Source organism: Lonchura striata, chromosome 1A (assembly GCF_050655825.1).
Source record: "Lonchura striata isolate lonStrDom1 chromosome 1A, ASM5065582v1, whole genome shotgun sequence".
NCBI lineage: Eukaryota > Metazoa > Chordata > Aves > Passeriformes > Estrildidae > Lonchura > Lonchura striata.
This window is the reverse complement of record NC_140741.1, coordinates 20,697,079-20,709,427: the sequence shown is the minus strand read 5'-3', so window position 1 is coordinate 20,709,427 and position 12,349 is coordinate 20,697,079. Positions and strand designations below refer to the sequence as shown.

Sequence of the window (12,349 nt, the reverse complement as noted above, 5' to 3'; positions counted from 1 at the left end):
AGGAAAGAAAACATCTGAATTCCATACTTTGTAACTTTGCTGCTAATATGTGGTCTCTTTGTAAATAATTCCCACTATAGCAACAGGGAGCTCCAGTCAGTCTCTTCTGCTTTGCTCCTTGCCCAGTTCCAATCTGTCTGCAACCTCCCTGCCTGCTCCAGTTTCAGGCTATGATTGGGATAACTAGCTTCCTTTCACAAATTCCTGTGCAAGTGAACTCCTTGTCTAGGTAGCTGTTGGTAGAGAAACAAATCTTAGCTCAAATTCCTGCTTTTCTTGTGCTGAATTTTAATGTTTATAAGAGAGGAGAAGAACCTTTAAAGACAAAATCCACTTAAGTTAAAAACAGATGGAGATATTTGAAGTATTTGGAGAGCTTTAGAAAAAATGTAGTGGTGCCCTCTGACCTTTGTTTCACACATGTGGATTTTGATATATCTTAAATTTTATTTCTGAAGAACTATAGGTTTTAGCAAGACAGGTTGCATCTATCAAAATCAAGCTAAAAGAGCAGTAGTTAGAGTTCTGAGTTGTATTTGCAAATGAGTACAATTGGTAAGCTGAGGATTTTATTTTTTCACACAGCCTGTACCTGTTGCACGCAAACTTTCTGCCCGAGAGCAACGAGATTGTGAAGTGATTGAACGACTTATTAAATCTTACTTCCTTATTGTCAGGAAGAACATTCAGGACAGGTAAACCCAAACTTCCTTGAAATATTCAAGCCATGCAAATATTGTGATATTTCAAGACTCATATATATGATCATGTTATTTTTATCATGTCCTTATGTTTGTAAGAAGAGAAGAAATAAATTAATTTTTTAGAAGGGACAGCAGCAGTAAAATTTGACACTTCACAGAATGAAGCAGTTTGAAGAAGCACTTGTTTCCTCTAATGGTTTCAACTTCTGTATAATAAGTAAAAGGTTTAATTATTTAGGAGATGCCTGCTTTTCTGGAGAATGCTTCAATTCAGATGGAAGATTTGCAGCAAATAACTGAAATAAATTCTAGGTGCTGTGTACCCCAACAGAATTTAGCTTTGCCATCCTGTTATTTCAAATGTGAGGGTCAAATAGGAACTAGTGTGTGTGTGTGTGTGTGTGTGTGTGTGTGTGTGGTTCAGTTTTCTAGCACTTAGTTATAAGGATGGAAATGGCATGAAAAAGTTTGTTCTACTGTGGAAAATGCCTTAAAAGTTTTGGCTTAAAAATGTCATACTTGTTCTTTAAAGAGGAATTCTATAAAACTTTTTTTGCTTATGTCTTTGTGGAAATGTCTAACTTCATATATACTTATATTTTTATGTATATGGGAAGTTTTGGGGGGAATACAGGAATCTGGAAACCAGATTTTACAGCAGGTTAGTGAGGCTCATAGGCATCTTAGTCTATCCAGTAAACTAATACCTTCAATGTGATTTTTAGTATTTAATGGCAGGGGAGTGCTTTGTTTAACTTAACTTTACTGCACTGCTTGTACTATGTAATATCAGAGATATTAATTATTTTTTTGCCTCTTTCTCTTCCCATTTACACATAAAATGTGGTTTTAGGGTTGATGTACTTAAATCTGTGTCATCCTATCACAGTAAAGATAGGTTGGTTTCTAATGAGCAAAGTTATTTTGTGTTTTACACTCTTCATGTTTTTTTACAATGCAGCTTTTCTATTTGGAAGAAATTAAGTTTATTTGAATTAGTCCTACTCTAAGATTGTACATGATGTTGCTTTTACTTGAGAGAGTTTTTATTTATGGTAGTGATAGATTCCTGGTAGTTTGAGCCAAGGCTATGTGTAGCTGCTTGCCCTCATTATGCATTTTTCATCTGGAACAGCCTGGTTTTGAGCAATTATCTCAAAGAAACAATCTTTATGTGCTTGCAGTGTGCCAAAGGCAGTGATGCATTTTCTGGTGAACCACGTGAAGGACACTCTCCAGAGTGAGCTGGTGGGCCAGCTGTACAAATCCCTGTTGTTGGATGACCTCCTCACAGAGTCTGAGGACATGGCACAGCGCAGGAAAGAGGCGGCTGACATGCTAAAGGTAATGAAGAGATCAGCAGCTCCTGGGAGCACTTCACCATATCAATGAGAGGCTTTTTGAAAACTTGTCTTCCTTTTTTCTTTACTGCTTTATAAGACTGTGCCCATGTATTGCTTTTCACTGCTAGAGGAATTAAATCCAATACATGGCCAGAAAGGATTACATATGAGCTTTTACATTTGCAGCTGAGCAGGCTAGATAGAAAGTAGGTGCAGTTTCTCTTTTATGGCAGACTTTTAAAACTGTGTATGGTGAAGAAGTCTGCCCTTCTTGAGAATTTAATGGGTTGCCACTTGTTTTGTAATGACACTGATTAGCTTTGGTTTGATTTTTAGCTTTGCACTTCCCAGACTGTTGCTGTTTTGTCCCTGCGAAACCTCTCCAGCATAACTAACTCTGGCTTTTGTGTGTTCCTGTGTGCAGGCCCTGCAGCGAGCCAGCCAGATCATTGCAGAGATCCGTGAGACACATCTTTGGTGAAGACTGTATCAGCCACACTATTTATATGCATTGGAGGTTACATTGGCTTGACAATTGCTAGGCATGGTATACGGAGTAGAATTTTTATTTATGAACTCTTCTTATCTGTGTACTGCAACTGTGTAAATCTGCTCATGTAAAGACAGTTGGTTTGATTTGCAAACAGAAAAATATGCTGTATTTTGCAAAAGAAGTCATATTTAATCCATATAATAAATGGCTCTAAATGTTTCCTTACCAGGTTTCTGGTGCAAATTAAAGCAGACCAAGTCTTCTGTCTCAGTGACAGTCTCATTTGAACTTGGGGAAAAACATTCAAGTTCCAGTGCCTGACTTGCTGAACAGGTTGCCTGTGGTTAAGACAGCCAGTGTAGTCTTGTGGCATAGTTTTAAGCTGCTTTTCCAATAGAAGTTTCAATACTGTGAAGAAAAGAGAGCACCGAGTATTTTCTTTCATGAATATATTGCATGCACTGTGACAGATGGAGGTCTCCATTTTATAGCACAGTAGAGATGTTGAGCATATTACTATGTATGTGTGTTCCCCCTTTTTTTTTTTTCTCTTTGTCCCCAAATGTTTCAATGGCAGACAAAATTTCAGCCTTGATTTCATGGAGTATCATGTAGGAAGAATTAGCCTGGAGCTTGCGAACAAGAACAGCCTACTAAAAAATGGCTGCAGAGTTATTAATGTGCACTGGAGCTTGTGTATGAATGTTGGAGTTTATAATCAGGCACGAGGACACCTTCCCCTTCCCCCCCCCCGGGACCAAGCCCCTGGACCATCTGAGAGTAAATTTGCTCTGGCAAAACTGAAAAATAAAACTGGATTTCAAAACTGTCATGGGATAGTAAGTGTTTCCTTTAAAAACAGATTAAGTTGGCCAGGGAAAAGGGGATGCCCACAAATTCTGCTAATTTTGGAATGTATGACAGTGTGAAAGGAAGTCTGTGGAATTGGAATATTTATATCAGAGATTACAGTTGCTTTTGAGGAAATTTTATTGTGCTGTAAGTAGCTTTTTTTTGAGGACAATCGTAAGATTATGAAATTTTAGGTTGGAAATTAAGTTGATGAGGTTTCTTTTTTTCTTCTGATTATAATTCATACAGATGATTCTTTATCACACTAGCCTTGAAAAAGTAAACATTTTAATTTTTATGAATAAAAATTTATTTAAACTCCAGCCAGCATACTTGCATGTGCTTTTCAAGCAGATTCACTCTTTGTATAAAGTGAAAATGTTTACTATACTGTTGCTGATACTTTAACACAACTTGCATGAAAAATAGGACACTGTTGTTAACCTCCATGGCTTGATTTTATTATATTGGGCCATAATAATGAGGTTTTCATTACCATATGCAGTTCCTTCCCCTTGAAATTAGTTAGCAAAAAAGGAATTCCTCTGGCAAGCTGCTAAAGATTGAAAATTTAAAAATTCAGTTTACAAGCTCTGTTTAAAAATGTATTTTTTCTCATGGTAATCTTCAGTTTGGCATCAATGTAAGAACATGGAGTTAAGTCTAAAAGATGCAACTTTTGGATACTTCATGTATGATCTAAGGTAATTCATGCAGAACACAGAAATATGTGTGTGTTTTAAATAGCCTAAAAAGTCATGGTGTATGCATTACATGTAATGAATACAAAGGAGGTACTTTTATCTTGCATTGTATCCAGTGATGGTAGTTCTCAGATTTAAGAAATATGACTGAAGTGCAAACCACTTTTTAAATCAATTTGGTGATCAGTGAAAGCTTTTTAAGTTTTGTCAAAAGTATTACATTTCTGTTTGGTATTCACCTGACACCTCTCTCCCTTTTGCTTTGAACATCCAAGAAATTTTCAACAAGGTAGTGCCGTCCATAAGTAATCTGCTACCTAAGCTTTAACTCCCAAAGTTCAGTCAGCAGTCTCTTTGTTAAGAAATACTCTGGTAAAGTTTTGAAATGCTGCATAAAGCAAATGAACTTCATTTATTGAAGAAATTCTTGCAAGTGATACCTGGCTCTGTAATGTCATGTGAAATTTCCAGTGTTAATTTGGTTTCTGAAATGTTATGACTTTTTTTGTTAAGTTTCACAAAAAGTTTCAATTTGTTAAGGTTGGAGTGCCAAGAAATGAACTTGATTTGTAATCCTTAATGCAAGACTTTGAAGGTCCATGCTGTAACAATCCTGTTATTTAATAAACAGATAATACACAAAATTAATTACGCCAGAAATAATTTTGGACTGACTTGTAGTTCTGGTGGCAGGACTTACATGCACTTGTAAGTTAGTAGTATAAGTACCTATATGTGTGCAGCTTTAGTTATGATTTCACTTGTTCTCACTCAATTCTGCATTCTTGAATAGTTCCATAACTCATAATGTAGACAGGCTGCTCATGCCCACTGATAGGTTTGAACCAATCTGTGTTCTGGAACTGAGCTAAAATACTTCAAATGCTACTGTTACTACCAGGATTAAAAGAAATTAAGGGGAAGCTGTGGAAAAAAAGCCTAATGAGGGCAGCAACTGAAAAATTCCCAGATTAGACTGATGGTTTACAGCTGTCTTCTTGATCACCTTATTTAATTGAAATTAAAAAAAAATATTTGTCACTAGCACTTAAGTTTTAGCTAACTTGCTGTCTTGGGGGGAATCTTGGAGAAAACTCCCTGTAGCCAAGTTCAGATTCATAAGTCTGACATTGTTACCTGAGCTGTTGCAGTCCTGCTGTAACTAAAACACAGTATCCTCCTGATGTGAACAGTTTGTATTTAGTAGTCAGGCTCAAATATTATTTGGTGAAACAGATGGGTAGAGGGGCTGGTGGTGTCTGTGTGCTTCAGGCATTACAGTGAAGTAAACAGAGCAAACTTTGTGTGAAACCTGCCTTTATTAATTGCTTTGTGGATGAATGACAGATGCCAGATTGGATATAGCAAACTCAGATCCTTGCTTGATGGACCACAGCAGGGAAAAGAAACAGTTTGCCACTTTGTTGTGCCCATGTTGAGAATTTGAATGGAATTATCTTGGGTAATTTTATTTTTCTGTAGTTTTCTACTTCAGCTTTGAGAGCAATGGTGAGCTGGTGTTTTCTGTAGTCACTGAGGATCTCCACTGCATCTGCTTTTTGTTGGCAATTAAACATTGCTTTGAGGTGAGAGCTAGAGGAGTTGGATACCACTTGGATATGGTTTTGTGTTCAATGACACTGTTTAAACTAGTGAAGGGGCTTTCATGCTCCCATAGGTTTGAGTTTACCTGCTGCATGCCCTTTCACCCTTCTTGACTGGTAGGTGCCACAGTAAGGTTAACTTCAAGTCTTCAGGTTGTGCTGTACAAATGTTTTTGCTGGAGCTTTTTTAGTTTGTTTGTTTTAGGTTTTTTTAAGCATCTTGCCCAAATTATTACTTTTCTTTCTGCACTTCTAATCATGCATGTGTATATATACATATATAATACTTTAATATTAATTACTCCTTGTTCACATTTGAACAAGCTTGGACACTCTTTCTGATTATCTGAATGTACCTGTATATAAGAAATAAGACTAGGTTAAGAAAGAATTGTTGATTTTTCCAATCCTCCTTGACCCAAGTGTTCAAGTGCTCAGTTGTGATGGCCCTGTGTGGTCATGACAAATAGTGCTGGTATCCAGCTGTTTCTCTGGGAAAAGTCAGGGAAGGGTTTGAAGTGCTAGGACTTGGTCAAAGGCAAGCATGGACTAAATTTCTTGGGATTTATGAATCTTACTAGAAACCTGGCATGCAAAGAACTTTATTCCTTTTTTTGTTTCATATTGTTAAAAGTAAATTTATTCATTTATTAGACATGGACACATGTGTCTGCACCATTTGGCGATGACAGCGAACAGGAAAGAGATCAGATGTGAAGACGTGAGTTTTTCCTGTAACCACAAAGAAACTCTCAAATGGGTTCTGTTGTATTTCTCTGGAGGTGAACATGTACTGGAATATTTTGGTCCCAGGTGCATGTTTCTGATTTGGTCTAATGCTTCTGTCAGTTAAGGAACAAGGTGGTTGTGTTAGGTGGATGAACTTCCCCTTTCCCCTTCCCTTCCCCCATTTCTTCCATGTGCTTTCTTTGAGGTAGAAATAACTCAATTACTTTTCTTTGTTATGTAATAGAGATGAGGCCGGAGATGTTTCATTATGAGATAGATAAGCAGGATCTGTAAACTGAAATTAACACTAAGAACATGCTGAGCTTCTGAAAGTACCATTATTTCAGTTTCATTGCCAGAAACTGTCATCTCTAAGAAGCAAGCCACTGTATTTTATTACTGCTGAAATCTTGAGTGATGGTGCAAATGAAATCAGCATGAAACTTATCAAGTAAAAAGAAACATTAAAAAGATACATAAAACAATAAGAAACTCCCCACCCAACTCTAGAATACACACCACATTCCAGAAGCTAAGATTAAGGCCCCTTGTGGCTGCTGTCAGTGCAAATTTGTATTGAAGATTTCATGGACCAGGAAATTATTCTCCACATGGCCTCAGTGAGGCCTTATCCTTGAGGGAAGCTGAAGTGCTTTGCAGTGTTGCTTTCATGTGTTTCCTGGTCCAGAGATCTTTGTGGTGCTGTTCACCCACAACTCCTGAGCAGCAGCAGCTAACATTAAAAAAAACCCTTTCATGTACATGCTCCAAATCTTCTGGTATAATGTACTATCTTCCAGCTGACTGCAGAGCCTAAGAACTAGTACCAGGATATTCCTTCATCAAGGAATGCTAGCATGAATCCAGTCATTCACAGGACCAAAGAAGTGAAATGACTGTCACTCTCCTTATAAGTCATACTATGCACACAGAAGGCCTAAAAGGGATTCATTAGGTTGATTTAAGCTTTTAAAGGCTCTGTACTTTCAGATTCCAAAACTGAATTTCCTGTGTATTCCCACAGGAAGGCTGGAAAACTTTGGTGCAATGTGTCCCCATACATAACCAAGAACTAATTTACATTAGAGCTTTATCATTTAGTCCTTTATTATGAATTTTCTGCAGCTTCCTTCAAAGCAAACCTGTTCAGGTAAACATGACCGTAGGTTGGTTGTCTTTGCCCCCAGCAAGGTTTCTTGGTTAGAGGAACACACATTAGGTGTAAGAAGGAGCGGGTTTGAGTTTGCTTTGGCTCATTTTCCTGTGGGTTATCCTGTGGAATAACTGGGCACTGTTCTACAACACAGAGGCCTCTTAAAGGAGTAGAAGCACATCTCCATCGCTGGACTTTGAAATAAATCTTTTCATTTTCTTCTTATGCAGATCCTTGTGAGTGCTGCTTTGAATAAGGCAGAGTATCTACAATCTCGTCAGTGGTTTAACTCCTTTATATGAACTCTGATGCACTTTGAAAAAGAAGCATTGTGCAGTCTCTGAGCTGTGTAGTAATGTACAGTACAGAAATATCTTCAAGTACATCTTCAAGCAGCACAGTTAGAGACCCATCATTTTAGGGAGATATTCTGTTGTCACAACTGCAGCCATTTTATAATGTAGTAATTTTTCTTTCCAACCCTAAGTAATGATACTCCATTCTTCAGAATATGCTGTCCCAGAATAAGAACAGTCTCAGGATTAGTTACACGATTCCCATTTAGTGAAACTCCTCCATCTGTAATTTTCCGGTACCTTAAAAACAAAACAGAAACAACTGTTAATTGCAAGAAAAAGCTATTTATTAAGAATTGAAGGTTCACTTACGTGTTTTTATTTTGTTGTTGTTGGATACATAATTGAATCAATTTTAATTCTTCTACACTTCACTTAGTCCAGGTCAACAGTGACTGAAATTAACCTTAGGGTCTACTACTCCATTTCTTTCTGAGAAGGGTAAATACTATTTTGAGTATTTACCCATGATCACAGGTGAGAACTTACCCACTAGGTCCATCTGGAATGGCATTTGCTTTGCGACACAAGTCAAGAACAGTCATCCCAGGTTCAAGCATCAGTTCAGCAGAAGTAGCTTGTCTGAAAAGTTCCTGTAGCTCTTGGTCAGACATTTCTTCCAGTGCCTCCACACTGCTGTAATAAAGGGCCTTAGTGCACCTGTGAGAACAAAGAGCATTCAGAATACAAGCTATCTTCACACAAAGTACTACTGGACTCATCAGATTCCCCTTCCCTGTTTCTTTTGGGAGCCCACAAACTAACAGAAATACTTCAAATACACCCCCATTTCCTTATTGTACCCTACTGCCCTGCAACTTTTTTTAAAAATATTTCCAGTGCATTTTTAAGTCTCTACATTTTTTTTCTCTTTTAACATCTAAGCAACAACTTACTAGATTAAAATAGTCCCTGAAAAGCTATGGAGAATTACCACAGAAATCTGAAGCAAAACTGCTTGATACATTAAACTCTACCTCTTAGCAGATTCCAGCCCTTCTCTACCATGGACAAGCTTAGTTACTTCTGCAGCCAGTCGTTTCTGAGGTCCCCATTTCTCAGGTTCTTTAGCATGCATTTCCATGATGTGGGCAATCTCCGCAAGAGGGAGGAAGGTGAATAGTTTCAAGTATCTATGAGCAGAGAAAAAATACTTTGTCTATAAAGCCATGATTATAGATTTCCTGCCTTTGTCATTCAAACTTCAGTAACTGCATGAAAATTATTCTTAGTCAATTTAAGAAATACATATTAAGATGCTCTGTCCTTTCAATCAAATCTTTAAAACTCACATTTTACTTTATTATTCTGTCTAAGGTCAAGTCTTCAGGCATAAGATTGTGTTAGCTGCTTTTATGAAGCTTGTACTTCAGTCAATAATTTAGTTTTCTCTTGAAACTTTTATAGGATTTATTGGAATCGTGTGTCAACTAACAAGGTTTGTATTTATCTTAGGAGATCCACAATATGCTAATGCAAAATCACACTGCCAGTCTGTGGACATCATGGGACAGAAGCGTACTTGTGTTGGCAAGTATCTCAGCAGGAAAAATATTTAGGATAATCAAGAATTTAAAGATACATCCTGAGCCTACTCTTTACAACAAAGTCAATTTTAATGAGCTGTCAGTCCTACGCAGTGTATTGCAGGTACCTTTACTGTTAAAAAGTCTGAATGGCTGAAATATTTTAGTTTTAAGTACCCACATTCCTTTCTTTTCAGTCTGAAAGGTGTTGGGGATCAGAATATGGATTTGAATTATCAGGGGATAATTCAAACTTTTGAGAGAGGTAACTTTTGAGACAAAACTTTTGAGAGAGGTAAGTAAGTTATAAGGCAGGTCCCAATATGAAAGGGCAGTAGCTCAGATTTAACAGTGCTATTGACGTTTAATGTAAAACAGATTTAGAAAAGAATACAGAACAACTTCTTAAAATCGATGTAGAAATGTAGTGTACTGAAAAAAACTGTGATGCTACAGTACTAAAACTAATATGACATGTAAGAGAGTCAGCCCACTGGCACAACAAAATGATTATGCTTCACTCCTTTCTCATCCCCCTTGTAATTTTCTGATGAGTATTTCAGCATATGGAAGTTCCACTATCCTGTCTACTTAGGAACCAGTCATGCCTGCTTATTTCATGAACAGTTATAATTAACACATGCTTCTACATGGAGCTTGTGTTGCACATAATTAAATGAAGCAGGTACAGTGAACAGTTAGAATTAGGTTTTATGAACAATGACAAAAAGCAGGATGGAGAAAAACTTACTTTTCAACTACGTTATCTTGCTGTCTGACAAAAAACTGATACAGCTCAAATGGAGAGGTCTTATCCCTGTTGAGCCAAACTGCATTTCCAGCAGTCTTTCCCAGTTTATCACCAGTAGTACTGGTAATAAGAGGTACAGTAATTCCAAACACATCTGCTCCTGTCATCCTGAGAAAGAAGAGTCACTGCACATTAAGAAAAATAAATCGCATCTTGGTAAAAGCTGACAAAAATACAAGCATTCTGCAAGATTCTGTCCTTGATATAAAGTTGGGTGTGATGGGCAAAAAGATGCCACAACACTGTTGTGTGAAGAGGGCTTTAGGGAAAAAAACCAGCACCCTAACTTCTTAAGTTCTTTTGTATGTATCACAGACATTTATGTACTTTAAGTAGTTTATATATTATATATTGCAACTGTCTCATAATCCTATTTGGTGTGATTACATCAGGATGTGTGTGCTGGCAGACTTGTTTCGATTTTGTCCCCCGCTTCAGGGTGTTTGATTTTGGTTCTTGGATTTACTAATACAAGAACCTATTATTTTTCTTAAAAATGTACATAAACCTAGTCAAAATGTACCTATGTGCCAAGCTGTGTCAGGCCAATTAATTACTCCTCTCAAATCACAGAGATATGTGTGTGGCCAAATCTCTTGTTGCTTTAGAGACTAAGCACACCATTCTGTTAAGGAATCACAGAACCGGTGGGGTCGGGCAAGGCCTCTGGAGCCATCGAGTCCAACCTGTGACCGAACATCACCATGTCACCTAGAGCACGGTACTAAGCGCCACGTGCAGTCCTTCCTTACACAGCTCCAGGGACTGCGACTCTACCCCCTCCCCGGGCACTCCATCCCACCGCCGCCCTTCTCCGGGCTTGCTCCAGCACCTCAGCGTCCCAGCACTGGACACAGCCCTCGAGCACAGGGTGACAACATCCCCGGTCCCGCTGGCCACCCCACCGCTGCCACCGCTCGCCCGATGCCCAGACCCCGCGCATCACCTCCCGCCCCGCGCTCCGGCCGTACTTGGTGACGAGCTCGTATCCGGACATGATGTTTCCCATCTGGTCGTGGCCGCCCAGCTGGATGCGGCAGCCGTGGTGCCGGTGGAGGTGCAGGAAGTCGTAGGCCTGCAGCGCGGGGTACAGGAATTCGGCCAGGCTCATGCCCTCGGCGCTGTGCAGCCGCGCCTGGCAGCTCTGCCGGCTCAGCAGCGTGCCCATGCGGAGGCGGCCGCCCGCACCGCCCAGGAAGCGGAGCAGCGGCTCCCGGCCGAGCCAGCGGGCGTTGTCCAGCAGGGCGGCGCGGCCGAGCCGCCCGGCCGCCGGCTCCCAGAACAGCTCCCGGTGGTTCCCGAACAGCCGCTCCAGCCCCGCGCGCAGCGCCCGCGCGTGCGCGCGCACCCGCCCCGCCGGCAGCGGCTCCCGCGCGCGCTCCCGCCCGCTGGGGTCCCCCAGCCGCGCCGTGGCCCCGCCCACCACGGCGATCACGTCGTGGCCCGCGCGCTGGAAGTGCAGCAGCGCCATGACGGGCAGCAGGTGCCCCACGTGCAGCGAGTCCGCCGTGGGGTCGAAGCCGCAGTAGGCGGCCAGCGGCGGCCGGCCCGGCTGCAGCAGCGCCGGCAGCTGCTCCTCCGCGCTCTGCGCCGGGAACACCTCCTGGAACAGCCCGCGCTCGCACTGCGCCGCCAGCAGCCCCGCGGCGCCCCGCGCCCGCCGCGCCTGCTCGTGGGCCCGGCGGCGGGGCGGCGGCGGCGGGAGCGGGGCCCGGCGCAGGCCCCACGGCCCCGCCGCCCGCCCGCAGCGCCGGCACAGCGCGGGCGCCGCCATCGCGCGCGGGGCACGCCGGGAGCGCCGCGGCGGGCGGGGCCGCTGGCCGGGACCGCCCCGGAACCGGGAGCGGCGGGGCCCGGGGGCTCTGCGGGGCTCGGGGACCGCGGCCGCGCTGCGCGCTGGGCGGTGCTTGCGAACCGGCGAGTGTCGGCTGCTCCTCGCTGCATCCCTCCCAGCCCCAAACCCCGCGGTTTCAGCGCTGGCAGGCGCTGGGAGTCAGCCCCTCGGCAGAGCGGGTACCACGCTCGGAGTCACGCCGGGACTTTAGAATCTACAGACCCGAGAATTTATTAGCTG

General features: G+C 41.7%; 2 protein-coding genes across 6 annotated transcripts in view; one reads left to right on the top strand and one right to left on the bottom strand.

Moving 5' to 3' along the window:
* The window catches only part of DNM1L (dynamin 1 like), a 35,439-nt gene extending 30,699 nt beyond the window's left edge, over window positions 1-4,740 (top strand). For all 5 annotated transcript variants that reach the window (XM_021549375.3, XM_021549373.3, XM_021549374.3 and 2 more), the window contains 3 exons: window positions 586-695; window positions 1,889-2,048; window positions 2,472-4,740. In XM_021549375.3, the coding sequence (XP_021405050.1) occupies window positions 586-695; window positions 1,889-2,048; window positions 2,472-2,528 (327 nt within the window). In that variant the 3' untranslated portion in view covers window positions 2,529-4,740. The remainder of the gene's footprint in view (window positions 1-585; window positions 696-1,888; window positions 2,049-2,471) is intronic.
* A 2,778-nt stretch (window positions 4,741-7,518) lies between these two features.
* Window positions 7,519-12,049, bottom strand: YARS2 (tyrosyl-tRNA synthetase 2). The gene is made up of 5 exons (XM_021549367.3): window positions 11,247-12,049; window positions 10,216-10,383; window positions 8,916-9,071; window positions 8,428-8,598; window positions 7,519-8,178 (listed from the first exon to the last, which is right to left on the bottom strand). Exons 1-5 carry the CDS (start codon window positions 12,047-12,049, stop codon window positions 8,019-8,021), a joined length of 1,458 nt encoding a protein of 485 aa, XP_021405042.3. The 3' UTR covers window positions 7,519-8,018.
* Window positions 12,050-12,349: the final 300 nt, after the last annotated feature.

Coding starts and splice junctions, on each gene's coding strand:
- YARS2 (XM_021549367.3), bottom strand. CDS start 12,049: ATGGCGGCGCCCGCGCTGTGCCGGCGCTGCGGGCGGGCGGCGGGGCCG. Junction 8,599..8,915: donor GGGCTGGAATCTGCTAAGAG/GTAGAGTTTAAT, acceptor TTGTTCTCACAG/GTGCACTAAGGCCCTTTATT. Junction 8,179..8,427: donor ATTCCAGATGGACCTAGTGG/GTAAGTTCTCAC, acceptor TTTGTTTTTAAG/GTACCGGAAAATTACAGATG.